Source organism: Pezoporus occidentalis, unplaced genomic scaffold (genome assembly GCF_034315485.1).
Source record: "Pezoporus occidentalis ecotype Australia unplaced genomic scaffold, CSIRO_AGI_Poc_V1 ctg209, whole genome shotgun sequence".
NCBI classification, from domain to species: domain Eukaryota; kingdom Metazoa; phylum Chordata; class Aves; order Psittaciformes; family Psittacidae; genus Pezoporus; species Pezoporus occidentalis.
This window is the reverse complement of record NW_026913953.1, coordinates 98,603-117,385: the sequence shown is the minus strand read 5'-3', so window position 1 is coordinate 117,385 and position 18,783 is coordinate 98,603. Positions and strand designations below refer to the sequence as shown.

At 34.5% G+C, this 18,783-nt stretch overlaps 1 protein-coding gene across 10 annotated transcripts in view; it reads left to right on the top strand.

The window, feature by feature from the left end:
• Window positions 1-18,783, top strand: part of KIF6 (kinesin family member 6) — a 149,770-nt gene that overhangs the window by 51,787 nt on the left and 79,200 nt on the right. For 8 of the 10 annotated variants that reach the window (XR_009964878.1, XR_009964877.1, XM_062619073.1 and 5 more), the window contains 3 exons: window positions 9,885-9,990; window positions 10,800-10,944; window positions 13,492-13,620. Coding sequence is in view for 8 of the 10 variants with exons in the window: in XM_062619073.1 (XP_062475057.1) it covers window positions 9,885-9,990; window positions 10,800-10,944; window positions 13,492-13,620 (380 nt within the window). In the remaining 2 variants the exon portion in view is untranslated. The remainder of the gene's footprint in view (window positions 1-9,884; window positions 9,991-10,799; window positions 10,945-13,491; window positions 13,621-18,783) is intronic. The other 2 variants (XM_062619071.1, XM_062619075.1) reach the window with 1 other exon arrangement.

Sequence of the window (18,783 nt, the reverse complement as noted above, 5' to 3'; positions counted from 1 at the left end):
TTGTACCAAATTTTTTATTTATTCTTTGGTTTGGAACACAGACGATGAAAGGTACAAAATATGTTAATAAAACTGCAGGCACCAAGTTCATATTTATTTTGTTGTCTCAGCATAAGGCCTTCTGTCAGGCAATTTTCAGTAGAAGGTGGGTGCCAAAATGAAATTGGTTCCAGTGGTACATGTGTAGATCCGATAATATTTTTAGTCTAATAAAATGGTTATAGTAATACATAGGGTTTTTTTCTCTCTACATGTGTTGCAGGCAATACGTGTTAGTGATTGCCCTGGAAATAAGTATTAATATTATGTTAAAACTATATTTTATATGTTTCTTGGCGTAGTAAGTCAAGAAATGCCAAACATTTCCTACAGTAATGGGCTTCATTCCACTTGTTTACTTTCAGGGGTCTACTCTCTCCAGTTAAAATTGCTAGATGTTGGAAGTTAGTATGTTAATAAGCTGTGGTTCATTCTTCATCATTTTATTTTTGGTTTGGTTTGTTGTTTTTTTTTCCCTTATTTAAACAAGTATGTTCAGGGATTTTTTAATTTTTTTTTCCCCATTTTTGTTATTCATGTAATGGAAGGGAAAAAATATCCTGTCAAATAGGCTTTCCTCATAACCACTACAATGTCACATTGTCATTCACCAAGTCTAAAACAAAATGGAAAACACACTCTTGACTTTTATGCTGAATGCTAAGTTATAATACAGTGCAGTTTTTCAGTCCTGTGAATAATGCTACAGATGTCTGGAATTCTTACTTCGGAATTCTTACTTCAGAATTCTGTATTAAATAGTAATGTCATATTTTTTTATTTTATTATTTTATTTTCATAAATGTTATACATGAATTCTGCTGTTCTCATTTTGTTTATTTAAAAAACACAGCATAAAAAGTTCAGCTAGACTACATAAGTGGTTCAGAAAGTAGTTCATAAAATGCTTCCAAAGTCTGAATTGCTTGCTTTGGATCTGCTTTGCCATCTACTTCCTCAGCTGTAAAGGGCTGATCTGTAAATATTTATTTGAGTTTGAGAATTAGCTTCTTGTTTAGGGGAGAAAAAGAAAGATAAAGGAGCACTTTGGACTATTTTTTAAAAATATAGAAAATAACATCATACATCCCAAATAAAAGGAAATCGTACTCTTACTTGCTTCTGTATTATGCTTTAGAATAGAATTAAATGGCTTTCAAATGATTTTGGGGGGGTTTGGGGATTTGTTTTTTGAGAAGCATGCCAAAAGTAAAAGGGCAAGTCCTTTTTGTTTTGAATTGTTTGGTATTTTTAAAAAATTGTTGTTGTTGTTATAAATGATCTCACTAGCAATTTACAATGTGTGCCCAGAAAGTCAGGATTTCAAATCATGGTCCTGTGTTCCAGAGCACCCACGCTTCTAGAGCTTTTGCCAGATGGAATTCTCTAGGAACAAGGCTGGAAGTACTGGCTTAGCACTTCAATTTATTAATAACTTTACCTTATTTCTTTCAGATACATATGTTATTACAGACACTTCTATTTTTTACTTCAACAGTCATATATTGTTCATCTCACTCAAGTCCTGGATATCTCATTACTTCTTTCTGTCTTTCATTTTTTTGTTTCAACATTGTGACATCTGTATGCTATCATGTTATTAACAATATTGCACTGTTGTATGATATAGAGCTTTAACAGTTACTCATGCTTAAGCTGTTGAACAAATAGTTTCATTTACAAAGCAGAGCAAATGTTCTTATTTACTGATGTCAGTGTTCAATTTCAGTTGCAAGGTGGAAGAAATAGAAGCATGTTCTCTTGCCTTATGTCGACACAGCTCTGCAGACAGTGGATTTGTGCAGAAGTTAGCAGACTGACTGACATAAGCTGTGTAGGCAAAATCCAAGAGAAAAGAAGCTACCTTAGTTATATAGTCTTAAAATGTCTCACATTAGCTTCTACCTTAGATACCTGGCTTAGAATGCTATTAAATCAATGTATTTAGCTAGAGGACATTTTTTCTCTTACATGTTATAAAACCTTTAGTGACAGCACAGGAAGTTGAATTCCTAATTGCAGGTATGTAAGCTGGATGCTTAATAAGTATAAATACTTTTCTGTGATCTTACTATTTTGTTTCAAGACCACTGGAAAAAAAAATTCTTATTTAAACTGATCACATTTTACATCAAAATTATTGAGAGATAATTTACAATTATTTTCCAAGTTTAGCAAGTTTGGTTAATTGGGAAGAGTGGGACGGTATGTACAATGTCCTGCTTTCTAATATTCAGAAGTCATCTAATATTGTGTGGTTTCAAGAAAGGTAATGAAATATAAGATAACTGATATTAGCAAGATATATGGGGAAAAGATAGCATAGCTAAATTTTATTATTTAGATATTTGAAAAAAATCTTGAAAATCTTTGAGCCAATTTCCAAATGTTCAAAAGCAGCTTTTTGAATCTCACTGAAATTTGTTGAATGCTTGGTCAGCTGAGTTGCATCTGAAAGTGCTGCGAAATACCTGCTTGCAAATTTTGGCACTTTAAATACTTTTTGAAAATTGCTTTCTTCTGAACTTTTACATCTAATTAATTACCTTATTAATGCACTTTATGCATTTTTTTTTCAGAACTGCTGTCTTCTATATTTTAGAAATGTTCATCCATATGAGTCCTTTTGACTTCCTGAAGTACCCGTTATGCTTGTCCTACCTTTGTTTTTATTTTAAGTTCTTGCTATCTTCTACTTAGAGATATTTATAATTTTTAAATTTTGGTAAACTGAGGCTTAGTGTTCTTCTGCTAGTTTTAGATATACTCCAGTTATTTGAATCTGACTACTCTTACAGATATAAATATTAGCTGGCAGTAAGTAGCATTTTGTTATGTATGTACTTTCAGTCTGCTATTACAGAGTGCCATTGAAAAAGGGAATTATCTACTCAGCAAGCTACTTAACATGTTTCTTTAAAAAAAAAAAAAAAATTGTACATGGAGTGTTAGTTTTTTCTCCTGTATAAGCCAGTCTTGATCTCTTTATAGTCTATGCCAAATCTTCCCTTGACTTACCTGTACAAAGATTTAGATCTGTGTGCGTTTCATCATTGGGCTGAATGATTTTCAACTGTGTAGAAACTCTTTACATCTGTTTATCACATTGTAGCCATGTAATTCAGAAGAATCTCCTCAAATAAGGAAGAGCAGAAATGGCTTTTGCCCATATGCTTAGCAAAAAGGAAAGGAGGGGTTTATATCTGTAATAGGAGTTCTGTGCTTCTCTACTGTGCAGTGCAAGTCTTTAATGGTAATCATCTTTAAGTATGTTACTGTTTGTTTGATTGCTTTACAAAATTAGAAGTCCTACTGTCAAAATTTTATTTTCAAACATTTTAGTGCTCTTACTTCTTATCTACTAAGGGAATTGTGTGAAGGCTTAGGTAACCGGTTCCACTATTTAGTTACCTTAATCATTATTGTTTCATCTAGGAGTTAATCCACTTTAGTTAAATTAGAGGTTAAGCAGGTATTTCTGGAATATAGAATATAGCATTATCCTCTGCATATGTCAATTATGTGTTAGGCAATTACTTTCATGTTCACTACCCATCAGTAATGTATTACAGCTCTTCTCAGGGCAAGTTCAGATGTGTTCTGTGTAATTTATCTTCTTTTTCATGTCATTAGTACGGCCTGAAAACATGAAAATAATGCCTGGAAATACCTTCCCTTTTTCCTTCTGTCCTCCACAGCATTATTGACAAAATTTTCTGCTTAAAATCTCCATGGTCTTCCCATACTGATGCACACTTGAAGATAACTTATGCAAATGGCTCTTATTAAAGACAGTTCTGCTTCATATAATGTTTTTTAGCTAGATTCATAAAATATGTGGAGATACGGAGTTACTTCTTTTTTAGTAACATAGGCATAATAAAAACACTTAAAGATAATTTTCAAAATTAACATATAAAGAAATTGGTATGAAGTATGCTACCAATAGAAAAGCTATTGCAAAAGTCTAGGTAAAAAAGCTTCTTTAATTGAAGCAACCTCTCTGATTACTGCAAGTGTTTCTGTGACTTCTTTGTTTGCAGCTTACTATGTTTCATAAACCTGGATTTCCATTTTGCTTGTCAGAGTTCACATCTAGCACACAAAATTCATTGTACTTAAAGTGAACTTAATTTCGATACATAATATAGAGTGTCAGTGATCAGGGAAAAAAAAAACAGTGATTAGTTAATAGGCACTTTCTCCCAGAAATGAATCATGACACAGAAAGCAAGGTCAAAATGAGTCCTTCCAAATCTGTGTTTTGAGACCATGCATCCTGCTTGCCATTGAGAGCTCTAAACTTTAAAAACATACTCTCAGTTGGAGAGGAGTGCTTTTCTGATGCATTTCAGCTGTGTAATTTGCACCCTGGTCTATGCAAACATATGCCTGATTCAGAAGTGGATTTTCTTTTTCTAAATATGGAAGTCTGTTATTTAATAGATGGGTGAATTCTGGAGCTTGGCTATCAGAAAAATTGCATGGAATCTAAAGTAGTGTGGATTGAAAGCTTTTGTGATTTATGTGTGGTCTAAATGGTAATCAGGTTCATTAAAAAATAATTTCTGAAGGGCAGAAAGTAGCAGAAGCGAAATAAAGTTGATAATATAAAAGCTGTGAGCTGCAGTACAGGGTGTATTTACGTTATTTACACAAAAACTGTAAAGAGAGAAAAGCTAGACCAAGAATTTGGGCCTGATTCACAGTTACTAACCAGAGAGCATTGTTAGTTTAACATTTTTCCATACCAGCTGTTTATGACTGTTTTACGGTGAGTTTTCTTCCCACCATCAGCATAAGAACAGACTTGTGCTTGACACAGCTTGTGTTTGCAAAGTCTGGTACTGTGATTCAAACTCACCTGGATCAGCACTGTCATACCTTTCTTTTTGTACTAGGTTAACATAAAATACCACTATCAAAATGAGTTTTAAATTAAACTCATGAATGACTTGATACTGCCCCCTAGGCATTCGCTTAGAAATTTTTTTGTGTTTGTGAAATTTTTCACTCATGTTTTCTGGTTGTTTTGGGAGTTTTCTGATGAGAACTGAGAAAGAAAACTGTTTACTGCTGTTTTCCACAGAAAATGGGTCTTTGCTTGATACTTCCATATTCTTCCTCCTTTGGGCAATTTCTGCTGGGAAAACTATTTTTCCTGATACAGCAGGGTTCTGGCAATAGGCTTTAGCACACCCTTGATCTTAATAGTATAAATTAGGCCTGCTGTCCCTAGAGCAGAACCTCACAGTTCTAAAAGGAAGAATAGAGGTGTATGAAAAATCCCCTTTTTAAGCTTCATCTACTTTAATAAAATTAATAATAAATATTCAATGGTCTATAATTTCCTTTACCTAATCAATATACAAGAGAAAAGGAAAAAATAGGGAACTATTTTAGTTACCCAGAAATTAGAAGAGACATCTTCATCTGATTTTAAGTATTTTTTTTTCTGTCATGTGAAATTGCCTATGATTATCCATGCTCCAAATTTGATTAGCACAAGTTCTGCATGGAAATATTATTGGACGCCTTAGTATGCTGGAAGTAATGAAGAATGCATTAGCTGGCTTGCTAATGCTATTAAATACAACAAGTAAAATACTATTAGTTTAATACTTGTTTCTACACAGAAATAGATTTTTAGCAGTTATAAAATACACTTTTAGAGCTGCTTTTATGTTAGTTTAGAACTTTCAGTGCAAGTATCTTGTGGTTAGATACTTCTATTTCAGATCAATTTAGCCTTTTCTGATGTAACTGACCAGTATAACAAAAATACCTCAAATTTAAAGAGTTTAAATTGACCATCTTACTTTAAATGGGTACCGAATTTAAAAATTAAGGTACATGCTGCATATTTCCACTGGAAAATTCAGCTATTTTCAATTCTGTTTGCAGCTAACCACATAATTTCATTGAATTTCAGTTAATTAACAGTTTCCATCATTACTTTTTCCCATCAAGCTGAGTGCAATTCCCCTTTCTAAGCTGAGCAGTGAGAAGACTGAGGCTGAGTATTTTTTTAAGGTGTCTTCAGTGTGAAATAGAATTCCTGGTGTGGATCTTCAAGTGATGCTATGGAGACCATCTCTTTATTCAGGTTTCTGCTCCAGTGAGTCTTTTTTTTTTTAACCCTTCTCCCATGATTGTTTATAGTCTCCTTTATTGTGTGAACATCTCTGGAAATGGACTGGAATTAGCGTTGTTTTTTTTCCAGTTGTAAAACTGCAAATCTGACTACTGTATAAATGGTCAGAGGGCTGGAGCACCTCTCCTATGAAGACAGGCTGAGAGAGTTGGGCTTGTTCAGCCTGGAGAAGGCTCTGGGGAGACCTTAGACCAGCTTCCAGGGCCTAAAGGGGGCCTACAAGAAATCTAGAGAGGACTTTTGACAAGGACATGTAGTGAGTGACAGACATGGGGGAATGGCTTTAAGCTGAAAGAGGGTAGACTTAGATTAGATATTAAGAAGAATTTCTTTACTATAAGGTTGGTGAGACACTGGAAGAGGTTGCCCAGAGAAGCTCTGTCTGCACCATCCCTGGCAGTGTTTGAGAGCATGTTGGATGGGGCTTAGAGCAACCTGGTCTAGGGGAGGGTGTCCCTCCTCGTGCCAGGGGTTGGAACTAGATGAGCTTTAAGGTCCTTCCAACCGAAACCATTCTATGGTTCTATGATTCTATAAATCACTTGAAAAATAATGGTTAACTAAGGTCTGTTTATTGAGAAATTTCAAGTTTCATCTGTATCATATTGTCAGTTCATTTTTTACCTTTGTTTAATACTTCAGTATACTGGAAGAATCCCGGAATATCCAGAGTGTTGTCAGACTATGTTTATTTTAGAAGAGTTCTGGTAATTTTTACACAGAAACCTAAAAGAATGTGAGGGATGCAGTGATTTCTTTTGCTGGTATGCATGAGGGTTATCATTGTTGCTCTTTTTTTATTCTTTATTTTGGTCTTGTTCATAGTGTTTAGACTTGATTCGTCTATTTTTGTTCTAATTCTTAAAGGTGAAATTTTACAAATTTATCAAAAAATACACTGAAGATTCTGCTACAATTGACAAGGAGGCTGAATTGGTTATAATTTCTGATTTACATTCTGCTATTTGAGACTTGACTCAGTCTTCTAGTGCTCAAATATCTTTTGGCTTCTATGTAGTCCTTTGGAATAAAAAAAATGAATTGAGCTGTTGTGTTTTTTTCAAGAATGCCAAATACATTAAAAGTAATGTAAGAGCTCATATCAATAGCTACAGCTTGTCTAATTTGTTATTCTTAACAAATTAACCTTGACTCTTCACTGGTATGATAATAATTTTGAAAAAAAATAGAGCATTATTTTACAAGAATTGTATTATTTTTTTTCTTCTCCAGAAATATTTTGACTTTGCTCGGTGTTACTCTGGTAATGGTAATAGTGCAAGTTAGTGTAATTTTTTTGATTGATTCCCATAGCCTAAATTGGTCATAATCTGGGTATGGGTAAAACTCTGGAAAACAAGGTAAGGTTAAAATATCTCCCATCTATTTTCTATTTCAAGATTCAAGGTCCATTTTTATTAATGATTTCATGTATTCGTTCTAGACAGTCTTGTTATAAAAACTTTTTTTTTTTTTTACTTCTTTCCTCATACTGAAATCAATAAGATGCTTAAGACAATGACAAATACTGACTTTCCCTGTGTTTGTATCACATTTGTATTACATTCTCATTAATAGTATTAATGCCTCTCTCTTCCCAATGCTTATACAAATGCTTACCTCCACATATAAAGGATTAATTCTCCTGCTCATTGTGCTTAGTGTGTCTGCAGAAAGTATGAATAATCTCTTATCTAATCTTGGCCTCTGTTCTGGCAGATTCTTCATGCAGAAAAAATCATGGAGCAATATGTAAAATTTTGGTCTCTTTTACCCAGTAATTTTTAGTCTCTTAACTCGAGAAACAAGTCAATGACAGTTAATTCCTCTGTAACTAATATTTTTCTTTAACTGTCTTCTCTTTAAGACTTCCACATGTACAGCTCACATTGACCTCAGGGAGTGTTCTATAAATTCAGAAGTTGTGAATTTTGCACATATAAGGGATGGTATAGACAGCATATCTCTTGTCCATTGACTGAAATAATGAAAATGGGAAAATATAGTTTACCTGAAACTAACTGAAAGTTTCTCTCTGTTTTTCTCATCTTTTCCTCCTGCTTTGAGAATTGACAGTTCACCATGGTGAATTCTGGAGGAGATGAATAACTGAAACTCTTTGTTATGCTTTCCAATTTTTATTCTGGTCTTAAAGCTACTGATTTTCAGATATTTATCACCTGAAAATAATTATTTTCTTTTTTTTATTTTTTGTTTGTTTGTTTGTTTGCTGTGTGTCTCATTGTTTTACTCTCCAGCAGGGAATTGTTACTACGGTATATAGTTATGTGAGGAATCTTAATAATTGAAGTCTTACAAAGCATGGCAATATCCCAATCACCTACTTCAGGGTCAACTTTAGATAATTATAATGCCTGAATTTTCTCTATGTGGTTAAAGCAAAGTGTTTAAGATAATCAAATGGCCAAGATTCCCAATCCTGTTACTGAAGCGGATAAACAGCTATTACATGACATTCGGAAGGCTTGTGTATTAATTGAGCAACTCAACTAGTCCAAAAGAAACACTAGGCACAGAAATGGTCCTGAACTCCTACCCTTCTCAGGTGGTTAGGTACTTGATGCAGGCACTGTAGATAGCTTGGCTCACTCAGGTTCAGAACCTTATGTAATCTTCAGAGGGTAATATTCTAAATAAACATTTAAAATCATAGAATTATGGTTATAAAATTTGTCACAAACTAGGAAGCCTTTAATCTGTAACTGGTTTATGGAGTTTGAACTTGCACTTACTATTTTCCGAAAATGTACTTTAGTAAGTGGACTGAGGGCTAGTTTCGGTTTAGAAATCCTTTGGCTTTTTTCTTGAGGATGCTCTGCCATGCATCTTGGAATGCAAGAACTAGAAAGGCAGTGAGAGTGTGCAAGAGAAAATCTGTCTGTCCACACAGCTGTGACATCCAGCCCAAAGGCATGGTATATTATGCCTGTGTAGCTATCCAGTCTGAATGTTTTATTTTGGTTTTGAAAAAGCAAGAGGATGCTTTTCAGTGCTGGATTTTCTTATGAAGACTGAATTACCAAAATAAGAACTAGTTTTCCCTAATGGAAGATGAGATGTTTGTTAAATAAGAACAAATTGCAAGAGAATAAAACACTAACTATATTTCATTAGTCAGAAGAAGAGCATTAACTCTTTTTTGATACAGATATTTATAGATTTCCAAGATAAGTTGCTGTGCTTGGTGATGGGAGCAGATAATTTTATGTATGAAAGCTGTTCTATCTGCTGACTCCTGTAATAGAAAAGGAAGTCAATTTTTCTTTTGCATGAATAATCATATATATTTAAAAATTCTATTCCCAAAGCCTCTAAATATTTAGTTTTCTGAGATGGCAGGCTTTAAATCTTTTAAATTATGGGGCGGTAGAAGAAGAGAAGGTTTTAAAATAAATGGGGAAAGGATTACTTCTTAGATGCTTTTAGTTCTGGAAGTATTCCTTAGCATGTGCAAGTGTGTTCTGATGTGGAGTTGTAGAAGATACAGTATCAAATCCAGATTTTAGTATCAGGAGCAAAAGTGTATTAAATTGCATGGACCTTGAAAGAAAATAGCCTACCAATGTGAGTCATCCTGGGAAGCCTTGGATTGTATTCAACACATAACTGCACAGAATTGTCTGCATGTTTGTGTTTTTTTTTTTTCTTAAAAATTCTTTGTATTTTTCAGGTTGGATGAGTTGATTGGAACATTTCTTAAAGATAATGATCCTGATAGTGCTTTGGATGTTGGTGCTGACATGCGCAAGATCAAGTATTGCTTTGTTCATATGAAGGTATTTCTTTTAAACCTCAATGGAAGAGCAGCTGGCACTGAAAATAAATTGAAGACATTCAGGGTTGAAAAGTATTACAAGTAATACAATACAGTTGGGAGGCATTGGAAAAGGGTAAAACAACTGAACTGTGACATGTGGAGAGGACTGATAGAAATTTGAAATTTAGTTGGAAAAATTTAGTGGCATTTTGTGGAAACCCCAGCAAGGATCTCTCTGTGTATTCATATGTATTCCCAGCACTATGGAGGCTTTATTTTGGACAAACTATATTTAAAGAGAGAAATTAAGACTAAAAATTTCTTATCCCTGAATCTGTTACACTAACTATCCTGACACTGTTGTAAGCTCTCTTAAATCACTGAGCAAACAAAATACACTTAAACTAGAAAAAATATGCGAAATTACTAGGAAAAACAATAGAAGATAAGCTTTTCTGTAATTTGGGATATAGTTTTCCAATATAATAACATACACATTCCTGATCTTAATTTATTGTCTAAATAGTTAGGTTTTAATTACAGTGTTAACAATGAAAGTTCTGTAATACCAGAGAACACTGGAATTTATATGTAGAAAGAGTAAATTGTACTTTTTGTAGTGAAGATAAAAAAAATACAACTTGTCCCAAGTGCATATATGCACTTAAAGTGCATGTAACTGTAAGCCAATGCATGGCATGCTTTTGTTCTTTCAAGAGTCTAGAAAGTCTTACATTTTCTAGCACAGCTAGACTCTCTTAGGGAAGCATAAATATGTAGCTGGGGCTAAAGTTAAAGGAGCGTCTTTTTTTTTTTTTCTTCTAATAGGAACTAATGAATCATTCAAAGATTTCTGATAGAAAATCGCTCTCGCAACACACCTCTGAAGAAAAAGACACCAACAAAGAAGCAGAAGAACTGGAAAAAATGAAAGAACTTCTACAGCAAAGAGACAACGAAATCAGTATCCTTTGTGAAGAAGAAAAAAAATTGGTTTTAAGCTGATCTGGCTGCAATGGGTTTTGTGTGTGTGTGAGAGGCATTAGCTGCTGGAAGGAAATTTTCTCTACTAACCCCACTGTGTTAAAGCAATTACTCAGTTCCCAGCTTTTATGTGGCAGGACTCCTGCTTTGCACCTGCTTCTATTTCAGTTGTGACTCAAACCAAAATCCTGCATCCAAGCACCACTTGGCTTTAGAGTGGTCCAGCCAACATCCAAATACTGTGGTCGGGCCACGTCCAAAACACTCTCCTAAGCAAATTAAACCATTTCTTAGAATAGGAAACTGTTGCTATATAAAGACCAATTTATTACCTTACAAAGAGTAGAACTTCCTGTAAGTATTATTTTTAGCCAAATGAAGTGCTGTTTTGGGGATTATTGGGCTATTTCCTTTATAACAAATAATAAGTTTGTATTTTTTATGTGTAACTTTAAAATTTAAATTAAAGCTGAAGTTTTTTGCATATAAAAATACTAAACTGCTCAGATGTCCATTTCACTACCTCACAGGAAACATGAGTAACTGCACTGTTGCGCAATGGGTGGGAATAATTTTTAGTAGATTGACAGAACTGTGGGAAGACTACAGCATCACTATGTCCCTAACTTTGTGGCTACTTGGTGGCTAAAGTTTGACTATGGCAGAGAACTGAAAAAATAGTTTTGGTTTTGTTTTGAGTTTATAGGTAACAGATTCTTTCACAGTTATTAGTATGTCCTGGGTTTAGCAGTAGCAGTCATTTTTCTCCTTAGTAGCTGGTGCAGCGCTGTGTTTTGAGTTTTGGTCTGGGAACAGAGCTGATAACACTGATGTTTTGGTCTGACCAAGGACTTTCTGAGCCTTGTGCTCTGCCAGGGAGGAGGGGAAGCTGGGAGGAAGCAGGGACAGGACACCTGAGCCAAACTGACCAAAGAGGTATTCCATACCACAGCATGCCATGACCAGGGAGGTAACTGGGAGTTACCCAGAAGGACACAGGGTCTTCTGGGTTGGACTCGTTTTCGGTGGAGGGTATCGTATTCTTTTCCCTTGTTATTTTCTCTTACCATTATTATTATTGGTGGTTTGTGTTATACCTTAGTTACTGGACTGTTCTTATCTCAGCCCGTGGGAGTTACATTCTTTCGATTCTCCTCCCCATCCCTCTGGGATCGGGGAAGTCGGGTTGGGGGGGAAGGAAAGAAAGAAATAGGGAGGAAAAGGGGAAGGGGGGGAGTGAGTGAATGAGCTGTCTGGGTTTAAACCACGACAAAACAAACTCAGGTGCATTCTTTGTGTTCAACAATTCTGGATCAATTTTCATATGTCAAAGGAGAATGGCATTTTACACTGGGAAGTAGCATGCTCCCAGTCTGAATTGAGGTGGCAGGAAAACTTTACTATTTCTGCTCTGTTACAGAAGATGACATCCATTTCCCAAGATCCACTTTCAAATAACCTTAGCTATAGTACTCAGTTATCATTCCTTTAAAAAAAAATCTTCAATTTTAATGTTATTTTTAAGAAAAACAAAGCATCTCTATCAGACACACTTGCGTTTGATAAATATATACAGCTTTGTTTGCAGAAGTACAATAAACTTGTGTAAATCCATGTTAGAATTATGGAGGAAGAATGTAAGAACTAAGACTGAACACAACACTGATTTACAGAGTCTGCAGCTGCTAAGTGACTGTACATCATCATTAGAAAATTAATAACATGTCTAATGTGATGAAGTAGTGGGAAGCATGGAAGCTGTTTACTAAATAGCTATGAGGTGCTTCTTGCCTGTGATAACTAATAACTCTTGTAGCAACTGAATTGCAAAGTGTTTTCTTGTTACTAGCTAGTCCAGTTAATAATAGTCCCTGAAGGCTACTTAGATTTTCTACTGTTCATTTAGAAGATTAATTAGGATTCAAATGAATAGCATAGAAAAAAACATATCACAGGGACTTCTGTGGTTTTGGCTGAATGCACACAGGATTCTTTATTATAAGCCCTCTATAAACTGTTAGGCAAAATTCATTTATACCAAATATATTTCCAGTAAATACATAGTGTTATTGGAAGAAATTTCCTAAAGACCTGTTCTGCATTTTAGTAAACCTTCTGAAAAGCTTGTAGATGTGATTCACTTGCAAAGGAATCTGTAAGTTAAGGGTTATTTTTATTCTATTTGGAAATCCTGTTTATCACAGAGTTTAAAAAAAAAAAAGTTAAAAAAAAGGAATCTCGCACGATGGCAATAAGATGATAAAATTTTAATTCCTGTTTGCCTGTAAATGCTTTTATCAGACATTGACTGAATGTCAATTCTGGTCAATGTGTGAATTTGTTACCATTTAGTAAAAATTAATCTGCTGTTTGGAAAAACTAAGGTGGATGAGAGTATGACATTAACATATAGGCTTCCATAATATGAATTGTTCCACTTGGTAAACTAACTAAAATAAAAGGCTTAGGGATAGACAAAATGATTGTTATGTTATAAGAAAGAGGTCCTTAATGATTTCCTTAATATATCTTGCAGACATTCTGGTAAATATGCTAAAAAAAGAAAAAAAGAAAGCACAAGATGCTCTCTTCCAGCTTAATGCTGCCTCTGCTGGTATACCATGTGCCGTGCCTTCATCAGCAGATGATTACTATTTGTCTGTAGGTAACTGATAACAAGTTTTTATCTCTTAAAGACTATATTCTGTAAAATTTAATAGGTGAGCATATCAAATACTGTGGATTGAAAAAATAATTATTTGGGACAGATGGTTGGCATGAGAAATCTGCCACAATGATGAAGTATTGTATTTAGTTAATAAGAAAAAGGAAATGTACTTGATTTCCATCCTGTTCAGATAATGAGTTTTAAATGGATATCTGTCTGGGTAGTATGTTTTGAGATAAAACTTTTTTTATATGATTCAATTGCACATTATATGGTTTTCTCATTCTGAAGGTAGCTGGAAATCAACTCCCTTCTTCCCAGTCCTCTTTTCAATCACTTTTGGGTCAGGGTCAGGTATGTCATTCCACATGGATATGAAAATTATGAAGCCTTCAATAACCAAAATGCTTAGCATAAAAAGTGAAAGTCCTTCCTTGGGTTCACTTTAATTAATTTATTTTTAAAGTTTTTGGTCATGTTGCTTGAGTTATTTTTAGATTATATAAGGTATCTTTATATCTCTGCATTCTGTAAAATGACCTGACATTCAGCTGCTAGTGAAGCCCAGTAGTGTTGGCAAAATTTGGACTTAAAATCTTCTGTAATATCTATCTGTTATAATGATATGCTTTAAAACATTATTTCTTAAAATGCTTGTGTTGTTGTCCTGAGGGAGTATGTAGATGAAATTCATAAAGCAGTAGAAACACTGTTAATAATACAACGCATACAGCCTTGCCAGTATCCCTTAAATCCAACCTCAGGAGACGAATTGTCTCTGCAAGAAGAGTGTCCAGGCCCTTTCATGCCTTTGTGTCTCTGAAAACGACAGTGTTTTCTACCTAATATATAAATAACTTTATTTTTTCCCTTTTCTTTGTTTTATTTCTTAAAGTTCTGAAAGTAACAAGTTTCAGTATTTATCTTTATACTGTAACATTTATATTTTAGTTCTTGTAGACTGAAGGTTATATATTTTTCAAATCAGTTGGTAGTGTTTTCACAGTTTAATTCTCCATGGTGCCAAGAGTAAAATTTGAGTAAAATTCACTGTTTAATACTTGTAAACATGTGCAGACAGTTCATCAGAAAATGTTGGAAAAGGTCTCACTGTGTACTTATACTTTATATAAGTATTTAAGAACATACAATAATAGTTAATTTTAAGGCCAGAGGGCTCGAGGGGAAAAAAAAAAAGAATGTGAGAAAAGTTCTGAGAGTCAAAGTCAGTAAAAAGAAAGCCAATACTAGGACAAGCAGTCTATATCATGATTGAAAAAATCGAAAGACCCCCCCCCCCCCAAAAAAAAAAAAAAAAACAAACCCACAAATAAACCCCACTAAGGAACTATTAATTGCAGATCAATATCAAATGAAGAAAAAACCCCTATATCCATACAAAACATTTCACTTTCTTTGTAAACAAGTTACTGTTTTGAGATCCTTGGCTGCAAAGTACCATAACCCTCAAGTGGTTATTACCATTTTTCTGTCTTATTGTAAATCTATGACAGTGCAAAGATACATTGGTGCATTCCTTGGCAGCCAGAAGCTCTTAGCTCTGTCTGCTGATGGCTACGATATAGCTCTCTTTCCTATTGGACTCAGACATCAACACATTTGTATACTTCAGACTTGATTAATCCTGTTTGCTCTATCAAAGAATAAAGCAAAATGTCTTGAAAGAACACCATCTGGAAAAGCATAATGGTCAACCTACATAACAAAACAAGTTATTTGCAAATAAGTAATTTTAATACTCTGATACCCACCAAATACATAGTCTGACTTAAGTTTTTCCTTTTAACCTTCCAATTTCTATATAGATTTGAAAATCTTTCTCATCGTGGTAAGTTTTTGACAGCCTACTGCAGCAATCAGATTGTCAACTGGCTGGGGAGGCTTGTGAAAGAATGGGAAAGCAGTTTGATAGAGACCATTGCAAACGCATTAAATGTTCTTCTCAGGACTTAGGAGTTACCATAGACCTCATCAAGATTCATAAGTAATTCTTCTAATATTTTCTTGCAGTCTTCAATCTGTGGTTATTAAAGAAATTCCAGATACTTGTATTGTAACCCCAAATGTTATAAATACTGAATCATGCACCTTGAAAGATGAGCTTAAATATTCAAATTAGATTCCAGAAGAGGGAGTTTTAAAAAATATGGAGATATTAGTAATATTTACTGTTAATATTTTGGAAAATGTATTCTGCATGCTAAATTTTCAGAACTACCTGAAACCATTCCTAGAACCTGATTATACAAGATTTTAAGGATATGTTTGACTTTAGCCAAATAAGGATTACCACAGGATTTAAGTTTGTGCTTAAATCTATAGAAACAGCAACTCAAACATGCAAATTATATTAACCAGCTAGCATGGATTGTGTAAGTAAGAGGGTTTTTATAGTGCTTAATTGGAAAGGGTTAACTGTTAAACGTTGCAGTTATCTTTCCTTACATCATCTGAGCTAGTTATTTATGACAATAAATAACAGTATTCTTGCAAATCATTAGTTTCAAGATCCACATAAAACAACTTCCAGTAACTATAGACAGATTTATGTTGCATAGTTGCATGTTTTCCCTATTTTCTAATTGAATTGTTCAAATAAAAAAATTTGATGGTGTCAGTAGGTTCTGGAAGTGTTTGTGGTTTTGTTAGTAAAGAAGAACATGCCTCATCCTAGGTTATCATGTATAACTTCTACGTATTCATAACTTACATTTCTGTATCCTGTTTTTTATGCATTTTGTGAGGATTTCTTTAACCGTGAATTTTCATGCTGAGATTCAGAGAGGACAGCTGGCAAGTAGAAACTCAGATTTTGCTAGTGTCCTAGTGTCAAGGGATTTTTTTAACTATTTAAAGGTTGCCAATTATCTTTAAGATTTCTTAGTAATTGAACTAACAGCCAATTGTCACGGTTGTAATTTTCTTTGGGTGCTATAAAACTTCAGTGGGATTGTGACCCTATTAGTTATTATAGAGGAGATTGCATGCAGGAATGGAAAAGAAATTACCATGCACAACAAGCAGGAGAGAAGTTAGAAGAAACAAATGAATATACAGCAGTTGTATATCATGAGCTGCATACGTGTGAAAGAGCCAGAACTATGTCTAAGAACAGAATGCTGAAATAACTAGAAATTGAAATCTTAAAAGTTCCTAGTTATCCTGATTTCTGCAAAGGGGAAATCCTTTCTTAAGTTCTCCACTGTTTTAGATATGTGATTCAGGAAGAGAATTAAGAAGTCATTAACATAATCAGACTAGCAAAAGGCACTACACAATCCTGTGTTTATTGATTAAACTGAGTAATCAGGATGAAGCATAAAATACTGCTTTACATTAAAAATAAAATAAAAAAAAAAAAGAAAACAAGACTATTGAGAGTATATTCAAAATCTTCATGTTTTATATCAGTCCACTTCAGACTTCATCATCTATGTCACTGGAGCACTAAATATTTTGTTGCATTTTACTTTTATCATATTATGTCACTTTTGTACAGATATGTCTTATTATAGAATAGGTCTCAGACTGCTACTTGCTTCTGGCATAATTCTGTAAGAGACATATCATACCATTTTTTCTCCTGCTTGGATTAGGCTTTTTCCTGAAATATAAACAGTTTGGTTACCAGAAAACAGCATGAATATTGTGACATTAAAAAAACACAATAAATGTTAGTAAGAGCTTCAAATAGTTGTATATGCTGATGGATTTAAGAAGGATTATTTTGCTCTCACAAAAGGTTTTATTAGAATTATGTTTTGCCAATTTTTAGCCATTTTATCTTTTGTTGAGAAGTGGTAAGTTTTTTGAGAGTTTGTTGAAGAACATAGAATCATAGAATTGTTAGGGTTGGAAAGGACCTTAAGATCGTCTAGTTCCAACCCCCCTGCCGTGGGCAGGGACACCTTACGCTAAATCATATCACCCAAGGCCTCGTCCAACCTGGCCTTGAACACTGCCAGAGATGGAGCATTCACAGCCTCCCTGAGCAACCTATTCCAGTGCCTCATCACCCTAACAGGAAAGAATTTCCTTCTTATATCCAACCTAAACTTCCCCTGTGTAAGTTTTAACCCATTACTTCTTGTCCTGTCACTACAGTCTCTAATGAAGAGTCCCTCCCCAGCATCCCTAAAGGCCCCCTTCAGATACTGGAAGGCTGCTATGAGGTCTCCACGCAGCCTTCTCTTCTCCAGGCTGAACAGCCCCAACTTCCTCAGCCTGTCTTCATACAGGAGGTGCTCCAGTCCCCTGATCATCCTCGTGGCCCTTCTCTGGACTTGTTCCAACAGTTCCATAGCTGCTATGTATCCCATTCAGGGTTTAAAATCACTTTTTGCTAAGCTTTATGCAAGCATGTACAAAAAAAAAGAGCATTCCTACTGAAAGGGCTGACAAGCTGACTTTAAAATGAAAGGTGGGAGAGATGGTTTCTATAAACCGATGGTGATCATGAATAGCGGGAAAGTAGTGATGATAACACACCAACTGCTCAGTTCTGAAGGCTAAATATTTTCATCTGGAAGTAAGACTTCTCAAAATATTTATCTTGGCTATTTTATATATTTATGTAATAATCTGGGGGGAAAGCTTTCTTCTATTGTTGGAAAACCCACAGAAAGCTCCCTGATGGAAAGAACTGACTGAGGTTTTCCACCAGAATCTATATCCTGCAGTTCAGAAACAGGCAGGTCTCAACTCTCCAGAAAAATTAAATGCTTTGCAAACTTTTATGTTTCTTGGAGTATTTTCTGGGTCCCATAGTGCTTTGGGATATTGGGGGACAGACTCTTGGCACTGTGCTCATGGCAAGTCTTTTGTCAGCAAACAGATCTATCCGTTTTAATACTGTTTGGTCAGTGAAACAGCTCACTGGTTCATTTAGGGTGTTGTTCATACTTGGTCTTTCTCATTGGTCAGAAACAAAAGTATGTGCTGTATTTTCTGTTACAGGTCCAGGAAAAAGTATAAACTCAATTTTTTCTTCAACTTAACCTCTACCAGTTCTTAGTAAAACATAGTGAATATGTCATTGCTACTGTTAAACTTTTATTTAACTAATGTTTAAAATAAGATGTGTTGTTTTGATAATTTCTTAAGTGTTAAATGTCTTCCATAAGGTAAAGTGATTATTTG